At 36.4% G+C, this 10,569-nt stretch overlaps 1 protein-coding gene across 1 annotated transcript in view; it reads right to left on the reverse strand.

Moving 5' to 3' along the window:
* The window catches only part of LOC140966158 (uncharacterized), a 3,279-nt gene extending 768 nt beyond the window's left edge, over positions 1–2,511 (reverse strand). Inside the window, exon 1 of the mRNA XM_073426519.1 lies at positions 57–2,511. Within this exon, the coding sequence (XP_073282620.1) occupies positions 57–2,511 (2,455 nt within the window). The remainder of the gene's footprint in view (positions 1–56) is intronic.
* Between the last annotated feature and the right edge of the window lie 8,058 nt (positions 2,512–10,569).

The raw sequence follows: 10,569 nt of genomic DNA on the forward strand, positions 1-10,569 counted from the left end.
GAACTTGGAATTCTTCTGAGTGAGTTTCGTCAGTGGTATGGCGATCGAAGAAAAACCTTCGACGAACTTCCTGTAATAACCTGCTAGTCCAAGAAAGCTCCTGATGTCTGTGGCGTTCTTAGGTTTCGGCCACTCTGTAATTGCCTCGACTTTCCTGGGATCCACTGATACTCCTGCTTCAGAGATTACGTGTCCTAAGAAGGATACACTCTTTAGCCAGAACTCACATTTCTTAAACTTAGCATAGAGCTCCTTTTCTCTCAAAGTCTGAAGTGCAATGCGCAGATGCTCTTTGTGATCTCGCTCGTTGGAAGAATAGACGAGGATGTCGTCAATAAATACTACTATGAACTGATCCAGGAATGGTTTGAAAACTCTGTTCATTAGGTCCATGAAGGCTGCAGGTGCGTTGGTCAGCCCGAAAGGCATCACTGTGAACTCATAATGTCCATATCTTGTCCGAAAAGCTGTTTTGTGGATATCTTCCGCCCTGACCTTCAGTTGGTGGTATCCCGTCCTCAGATCCAGTTTCGAAAAGACTGCGGCTCCTTTAAGCTGATCAAATAGGTCGTCAATCCTCGGGAGGGGGTACTTGTTCTTGACAGTGATCTTGTTTAGTTCTCTATAGTCGATGCACAACCTCATACTCCCATCTTTCTTCTTTACAAAAAGTACTGGTGCTCCCCATGGGGAAACACTAGGTCGAATTTGCTTTTTGTCCAGCAATTCTTGGAGTTGCTCTTTTAGCTCCTTGAGTTCAGCTGGCGCCATCCTGTAAGGTGCTTTAGAAATTGGAGCTGCACCAGGAACCAGATTAATTTCGAACTCAACTTCGCGGTCCGGGACTATCCCTGGGAGTTCTTCTGGAAAAACATCCGGGAACTCACATACTATTGGGATGTCTTCTATCTTTAGTTCGGCTTCTCCTTGCACTTCGCTAACCATTGCTAGGTAGATATCTTCTCCGGATTTCATTGCCTTCCATGCTTGGGAAGCGGAAAGGAGTGATTTCCGTTCCTTGGATTTACCATGATACACGATCTCTTCCTGATTCGGGGTTCGGAGTTTAACTCTTTTCCCTTTACAGTCCACTATTGCATTGTTTTTGGCTAACCAATCCATTCCTAGAATGATGTCGAAGTCGGCCATGACTATTTGTATTAAGTCTGTGCTGAATTTCTGATTACCGATACTGATCAAACAGTCTCTGTGGATCTCGTGAGTTTCGATGGCCTTATTTGTAGGTGTGGCTATTCGAAAAGGTTCGGCTAATAATTCGGGCTTAAGTCCTAGTTTCTTAGCGAGTCTCTTAGATACAAATGAATGCGTGGCACCACAATCGAATAACGCATAAGCAGGCACTTTTTGAATAAGAATGGTACCTGACACGACTTCAGTGGCGTCGTCGGCCTCTTCTTGGGTCATAGCAAAGACTCTGGCATTAGGCTTGCCTTCTTTTGGCTTGTTGGGGTTAGCTCCTGTATTTGGCCCTGTTCCCTTGTTGGGCCCGGCTGCTTGGTTGGCGGCAGTAGGACATTCGGCAATTCGGTGTCCCGCTTTCCCACATCCGAAGCATACTCCACTGTTTCTTCGGCATTCTCCCAGGTGTCGTAAGTGACAAGTTGGGCAAGGCTTAATATCCTGGTAGCTTGAGGTAGGCGAAGGTCCTTTTGATGGTCCACCGGACTGGTTAGGCTTCTTGAAAGTCTGATTACTGCGTGAGGGCTGATTATTCATGGGCCTTTTGTTCTTAAATTCCTTCTCTCTGCGCTGGATGTCAGTTTCAGCTCGGATAGCTGCACCCATTAGATCTGAAAAATTCGCGGGTTGGTAGACTGCTAGGGCCGATTGGATCCTGCTGTTCAATCCCCTTTTAAAACGGTGCAATTTCAAAACTTCGTCCGCCATGATGGCCGGAGCATAAGATCCAAGGGCATTAAACTGGGAGGTGTATTCCACAACCGACATATCCGGAGTTTGAGTGAAGTTTTCAAACTCACTTAGTTTCTGCAGTCTGACCTCGGCCGGAAAATACTGTTTCAGAAAGGCTTCTCGAAATCGCTGCCAAGTCATTGGTCCTGCAGCTGTCATGGCTGGCGAGATTGCTTCCCACCATTTTCCCGCTTTATCTTCTAGGAACGGCACAGTCACGTCCACTTTCAGTGCTTCGGGAACTTCCAATAGTCGCAGCTGCGTCTCTACACTTTTTAGCCAGCTCTGGCTAACTTCAGGGTCAGCAGCTCCACTGAAAGTTGGACATCTATTTTTGCGGAGTGACTCATAGTGGAACTTGATTCCATTTGGTGGTGGAGGTGGTGGTGGCTGATTGACGTTCTGATTTCCCAACCCTTGCAGTGTTGTCGCTACAATGGTGGCTATGGCCATAAGATCAGCTCGGCTTAAGTTGACTGCAGGCGGGGGTCCATTTCCCTGTCCATCCTCTTGTCTACCTTCACGGTCGGTATTAGCGTAACGCGGGTTGCGGTTCTGTCTCGGTGGTCGCCGTGTCATTACATAAAAAAGTATCGCAAGTTCTAAGAATTTGTACGAGTAAAGTTCATACAATAGATTGTGCTGAAATAAATTGAAATCAATGAATCATATAAAACAAATTTTTATTGATTTCTCAAAAGAACTAAAATGAACATGACCAATCTAAAAGGAATAAAAGTCATACTGAATGAAATAGCAACAACGGAAAAGTAAAATAACTCCTAGAACAAAATCACTAAGACATCCTAGCCAAATCCTCTATCTCTCCATCCCCAATGGCTGCTATAGGCTCCTCAATCTCTATCGGCTCTTCCTCTTCCGGTGCTTCCTCCGGCTCTCCTTCCTGAAGTAGCTCTACCATATGAGTGAGATGGGCATTCTCTGCATTAAGCTGGGCCACTTGTGTCTTCCATCCCTGAACGTCTGCCTCTGCCTCGTCCAACATATCAATGGTAAGCTGGTGGCGCAGTTCGTAATCCTCTTATTCTGCTTGATCTTGTTCTTCAGTACCTCACCCTGTTGAGCCAGATGATGGTTCACCTTCGAAATGCTGTTTATAGCCTCACTTAAATTCTCCAGTCTCTTCTTACTCCTGGCATTTTGCTGTTTTTCTTCTTCTAATTCTTTTCGGTATCTGTCGATGTCTTCGTGCAGCTTTCTCTCTCGATGCCAGCCGTGTTCTATGCCATCCCTCAAGTCCATGTTATCTCCTCTTACCAACTCTCCCTGGTAGATAGCGTTGTTAAGCTGGGTTCGTATTACCTCCTTCTCTGTGGCTAAGATCGCATTCTCCCGTCTTCTCTCACCTAGTCTGGCTCTAAGGCGCTTTATCAGGCGCGACTGATTATCAATGGCTAGCTGCTTCATGTGGATTGCAGCTTGGGCACGAGTGCGGAATTGGGGAGACATTTCCTGAAAAAAGAAAAGAAAATGCTCAAAATATCATAAATGTGATAAAATATCTGGATAGAGTAAAGTACTGAAAATTAAAAGTTTCTTCGAAAATTCCCAAAATGGAAAGTTTTAAGATAGACATATGGATTCGAAGAGTATATCGAGAGGATTTCAGATCAGTTGACGGAACCGAATTCGGAGTTTCCTACGAAAAAATCGAAGGACGTACGCTGGCGGGTTGACTCGCTGACTCGGCCGAGTTGACTCGCCGGGTTGACTCGCCGGAGTATGGTCGGAGCAAACGAGTAGGACGGCGACGGGGTGAGGGTCACGGAACCGGTGGTGGCACGGCCAGAATCGGTCGGAAAACTACTTAATTTGGCCGGAACTCGCTCAAAATCGGCGGACTCACTTGAATTTGGGCGTTTCCGATCGGTTAATCCGATCATGAAATTGATTGTTGAGAAACGTTACCCATGCATCGTATATTGTTTGGGTAAATTGAATTAAAAATCGGAGTAGGATTGGTAGGGTAATTGGACGAAATACTTTTCGGGTTAGGGTTCATGTGTCAATTTCGTAGATCTGAAATTTCGGTTTCACACGAACACGAAATCTAAAATTGTTTGAGGGCTTTTCTTCGTCTCATCGAGGTGGTTCGGGAAATGGTCGCCGATCGAAGAAAGGTTACCGGAGACGGTCGGAATCGGAGGAAACGCGGCGCGCGCGTAAGGCCCTGTTTGGCCGATTTTTTTCCGAAATTTTTTTTTTTTTGTTGAAAATTCGATTTTTCCTACTCGGATTATGAACCTGGCGGCTCTGATACCACTAAAATGTCACGTCCCGAAACTCGGGATTTGACACCGGCGTCGTTTAACAATCACACAACTGAAACGACCAGCCTCGTAGCATAGTATACACCGAAAACCAGTTTATTAATCATAAATCTCAAAAAAAAAACAACCGTCTTTACAACTGAAATAAAATAAACTTGCGGAAACGTCTAACATAAAATTTTAAATTTGCTAAAATTCGAAAATCCCTACTACCAAAATCTCGAAAATTAAATTAAATCACCAGCCCCAAAACTGTTCAGATTCTTCTTCCTCTACCTGTTCTTCGGATTTATCTGGGAAAGGTTGTAAGGGGTGAGTATTTTGGGAATACTCAGTAAATGGGGGAATTATCGAACACCACATAACAAATTCCATATTTTCGAAAATAACATATATTGATAGCATGCTTTTCATAATTTTAACACTGCAATTTTTCACCTTTCATGGTTTACTGACGTCAGTCCCTAAGTTTTAATCCTCTAAGGGGGCGAGGCCGTAAAACAGTTCTATCCCACTGTTAAGGGCCATATGTTGGAATTCCACCCATTTTCAGGGAATCCTCACAGTGTTCTCACAAAAACGTAACAAGATTTTAAAAAAAACGTAGACGGTGTTCGACCGTAATTTTTTTTCTTTAAAAAGAAAAACACATAACCCAAAAATTTAAACTTTAAAATTTGCCCACTTACCTTAAATTCTTGATGCAAAAATTACGTGAATAATTAGGGTTGCTTGCACAGGAATTTCGAAAATTCCTCTTCAACGGCTGGACGGCGGCAGCGCTTCGCTGTGCTCGAAAATTCCTATGGAGACTAGAGGAGAATTTTCGAAAATTTGCTGTATTCTAAGGTGTGATTTTCGAAAACTAGGGCCCTTCTATTTATAGGAGTTGGCTGCTATCGTGATAGTGCGTTTGAACTGTGAATCAAATCTAAAATCTTGATATATCCGTGATCTAGATAGATATCCGAAATCTCCTTCTTTTTTTCCACCTAATTTTCGAAAATCTCACGGTGTATATTGTTAGATTTCGAATTCTAGGGATTTTATTATCTCTTATTTTATCTTTTATCCCGATATCTCAATATCAACCTAAATCTTAGACATTTATCTTCTTATTTTTAAAATTCCTTCTTTAATTCTTTAGATTGAGATAAATTTATTCCTACCAAAATTTCAAGTTTAAAAATAGATAATATTATCTTAATCTCGAGCTTTATAATTCTGTACACGATAAAATTATCTACACAATTATCTACACAACTTAGATAACCTTAAAACAAATCTTATATTTTGAATGATTTAAATATTAATATCCAAGATTACACCATCAAATTATTAACCTGATATTAAACTGATATGATCACGATATTACAAAATCCCGGGTTTTACATCATTGTTTTCTTGGCGCTAGTGATGCACTTTATTGTACGGATGTATGACATTAGTTAATCCATTATGCTTGTTGTTGAATTACTGGGATACCCAGTATAGTTGTACTGTAAACATATTTTTTATTTATTTAATGGAATTCATTTTCATTAAAAAAAACATATCATTTGTGGGGAAAAAGCTAATGGTAACTTCGAAAAATAACTAGATATATAAATAATTAAAATCTATATTTAAATAATATTTTATGAATCAAACAATATACTAAAATAAATCAATAAATTTTAAGAAATATAAAAATAACTTAAAAATTATATTATAATCTTTGAAGCCATTTAATTCCAAGGCAAAAAAAAAAATTTCTATTAGAATTAGTTTCAAATGCGCTTTGACTCAATTTTATATCAAAAATTTATCGTAGTCGATTTCAAGCCAAATAAATCATGTTTGTGTAAATGCGCGTATAAAATGGTATAATGAAATAATAAATTAAAAAGTATCATAAATGTATATTTAAATCTAAAAAAGGGCCGCCGTTTGAGAATTTGTGAAAATTAATACGATAAGTCGGCTGAGGCTCCTTTCATCCGATTAGGTATTTTGATTTTTGTGAGAGAATCTGTTTCCGAACGATATCATTCACGAAACCTCCTACTTGAATACTCTTTTATGGGTGGTAATTGGTAGATAAAAAAAATAAACATTGGTCCAAGAGGAGGATATCACGGGATATGGTTTTGTTGGTTCATACCAGGAAGATTCTCTAAACAGATAGTACTTTATCTGTCGAAATGCTTTCTGTAGCTCATACTGTACAACCATCTGTACTTCTTATCCGAGCTTGTCGAGGTGGATGGGCATACTTGAACATAGCATTTGCCGGAAAAGGCTGGAGGAGCAATGGAAGTTTCATTCCAGACAATCTCTTGGTGATCCGTCGATCTTGGAAAGCCAACTGGATTTCACAAATTTTTTTCTAATTGAAGTAATATTTTTAATATATAATTATTAAATTTTCATGAATCGGATCAGATTGAAGATATGTTTCGTAAAATTGACACTTGAAACCGTATCATATGATTATTATTTATTTTTTTTGTCACAATCGGGATACCAATAATTGCAAATTTGCTCCCATTTCCACCTAATTTTGTTGAAAACTCCCGAGGTACAACCAAATTTTCAACATCCCAATTTCAAATAGTGACGTCACGACATATATGATCGGGATATCTAATTTCACATTTAATCTAAGATAATATATTATATTATATTAATCACCATCAACATTAAATGTCATATATCCGTAACTGAATTTTCTGCTAATTAATTGCTCTATACACACGCTAGAAAGCATGATTCGTCAATTTCGTCGAATAATTAATACACATTCCATTGTATGACTAATTCAACTGCAACCATTTTCTATTAAATGTAATAATTGATACGAATTAATACGACCGATTGTGTGTACGTATTATCTTCTCCACAACTCACGAGGACTAGTCTTTGGTCGCGGTCCAAACAGTGACGACGGAAGTAGACGAGGTTGTCCAAATTATTAATAATAATATTAGTTTTGAAAGAATTAGGCATCTGCATTGTCAAGCTAATTCCGTAGCTCATAATTTCGCTAAATTTATTTTATCTATTTCTCATATTGTAATTTGGAAAGTTGATGGGTTCACCAAATGATCAGGCTCTAACCTAGACTTTGGACTTCCGGCTCATTTCTAACCAAAGTAGGTAGTCTATGATGGACCTCGTCTGTTCTCCTATAAATATCAGATTTGAAAACTTCACTCATTAACTATATTAATTTTTCGCAGCATCTTTAGCTGCTCTCTCATTTATCATCAATACTTGAAGTCTGAATTTGAGCTAGTCTCGTCTACCTGAATCGAACCATATCATTTTAGTGAGTATCGATATATATTTTAAAAAATGTTTGTTTGTCTCCCTGTACCGGGTAGACTTAATAAATTGGATCCATATATAAAAATATATAAGTTCAATTTTTCTATTCAACAAATCAATTATTACTTTCTAAAATATAAATAAATTACTATATATATCAACATGGTTTTTCTTAAAAGAGAACATATACCCGAATTCTAGCTAGCTAGAAGATGGATGGATTGATCAATTATAAGTTTTTAGGGTTCAACATATATGACCAAATTTGAAATTAATAATAATAAATTTTCAATCTAAATTTGGTGATACAATAGACGTATTATTAATTATATAGCAAAGGAAAATTCAAGGAAACCCTTGACTCTTTGAATAATTCAAATTAATACGTAATTATTTTAAAGACCGTTGACATTGAATATTCAACACTCGTTTTTCTTCCCAAACTATATTTGATCCCCATGCAGGCAACACAAGTATATTATATTATAAATTATAAATTAAAACACCCCTTAATTATATCTAGCTTCTTCTGAAACTCATACACATTCCTCTCAAAAAGTTACCCCCATGGCTTTTTCTTTGAATCGGCTAATTCTTTTAGCATGTATCCTTTCATTGTTTTTCTTGAATTATTGCGATGCCACTAGGTCGGGAAGAATGATGATGAACGTCAAGGATGAGGTTGATTCGTCAATGGCTTTGAAGCCTTTTCTAGAAAAGGAAAGGACGTACGATGGGGGGCTCTACTTTGCCAAGCTTCCTAAAGGTGTCCCGATTCCTCCATCAGCACCGTCCAAGGGGCACAATTCTGCACCTCGAAATTAAGTTAATTTCTGGACAAATATTATATTGGAGAACCAGCCAAATTTTTTCATTGGTTTTGGTACGCACGTAATTAATGACTGATTTTTTGAATTGATTTTGTATTTTAGATATATATATACACGCACACAAACATGCATGTGCTGAACACTGATTCAGACGTTTTTGCTGCAGTTATATATAGATGTTTTCACAGAAGCTAAACATGAACTGGTGTTTAGCTGCTACAAAGTTTTTTTTTTTTTTTTTTTTTTTTTTTTTTTTTTTTTNTAGTACAGTTAAAAATGATTTATCTTTTTGCTTATTTATTTTTTTTTATCATCAAATTAAAAATATATATAACTGCTGCATGTTTTAAATTCGTTATTATTTTTTTTTATGTACTCGGTGGGGATCAAAAGGTTAAGTAACAGAATCATCAGTCAAATAATTAATTTTTTTTCCCGAATTTCATTTACATACTTTGTATCTCTGAATTTATCGTCCATTATATATATTTAGATTTTTCCAAAAAAAAAATGATGATGATGATGATAATGGTAAATATATATTATTATCAGCAATAGCGTGGATTGACTTTTGGAGAGAAAATGGTGTCAAACCTTCAACTCAAAACAGAAGTCCGTCGAGTTGTCAATGGCATGATACACACGGAAGACAAATGATACCAACCCCATCGACTTTTTAATCTATAGCGTATGAGATGAATATTTTATTATTTTATATATTTATATAAGGATTTTTGTTTTATTAGATTAATAAGATTTTCTAAAATAATGATATCTATAATAAGATTTTCTAGAATATATNTATATATATATATATATATATATATATATATATATTTTAAGATTTTTAGATATTATACTATTGTTCAAAAGAGTTTATTTATTAATGAAATTCTTGTTTTCATATTTGTGTAGGACTCTATATATAAGATTAAATTTTAGGGCATATGAAGTCTGTAAATAAGATATCATCACTGTTACTTGCATATGGTTTTTGGAGTTGAAGAAGAGCAGTGAAACGTTGCAGGAAGAACAAGTAATTACGTAAGTAAATTGTTAAAGAACTCAAACCAAGGCATATTGAAGTATTGTCGTGAAATGCTGAGAACATTGACATAATCATTATTTTGATCAGTGTGCCGTGTATTCAAGAACTTTGGCTTCACGTTTATTGCATTAGTAGTCTTGGGTATACTGTTTGATATATGTGTATTTGGATGCACTTTGCCTCATCACTTGTTAAGAGAGTTACTTTTATTTATTCACTAGTATTGATTTTTGTAAACATATAAGTTTTCTAGTAAATCGTTTTGCCATAAGACACACACAATACTTGTGAGTGATTTATTATGTCTTATTTTATTCATGAAAGTTTATTTGTGTGTTTAATTAATATATTATGTTTCATGTTATGAATAAGTGTTATAATACCTACACACAATACATAAATTTGATACACACAATCTTAGTATTTTTATATTTTTATGTTAAACAATTCTTTCAGTGTTTTATTTTTCTAATATTAAATTTTTTTTTGTCAAACAAAAATATTTAATTAGAAAAAGCATGCATTTACCGGTTCAATCTCGAAACGGTGGTGTTAAAAAATATCGACATGTAAAGTCTCATTTGATACAACTTTAACCAATAATTGAAACGCTTAACAAGAATGAAATTAAGACATAAACTAAACTAAATAGAAGTAAGTCGTTATATATTAGGAGATAATTGTAATATCCTTAATATGAAANTATAGTCCAACCCGTGCCTCCACTTTTTATTGAGAGTAGGTCTCTTGTAAGACGGTCTCACGAATCTTTATCTGTGAGACGGGTCAATCCTACCGATATTTACAATAAAAAGTAATACTCTTAGCATAAAAAGTAATATTTTTTCATGGATGACTCAAATAAGAGATTTGTCTCACAAAATATGACCCGTGAGACCGTCTCTCACAAGTTTTTGTCTTTTATTGATACCGAATTTTTTTCAGTAATTTCCAAATTGAATGATCCCAAGTTATTTTTCCAATACTATATATATAATTGCAATTCTCTACGTAAACTCGGTCGTATATATACAAATTCAAATTAAAATCTTATTTTTCGACCTGATCTTCCTGCCCATGCTTTCCCTTCAGTTATTGTCCTAAAATGTTCGAGGTGTGCCTTAACGCATGACTCAAATTAATTATTTTAATTTATATA

Source organism: Primulina huaijiensis, unplaced genomic scaffold, assembly GCF_012295235.1.
Source record: "Primulina huaijiensis isolate GDHJ02 unplaced genomic scaffold, ASM1229523v2 scaffold20025, whole genome shotgun sequence".
In the NCBI taxonomy this organism is placed as follows: domain Eukaryota; kingdom Viridiplantae; phylum Streptophyta; class Magnoliopsida; order Lamiales; family Gesneriaceae; genus Primulina; species Primulina huaijiensis.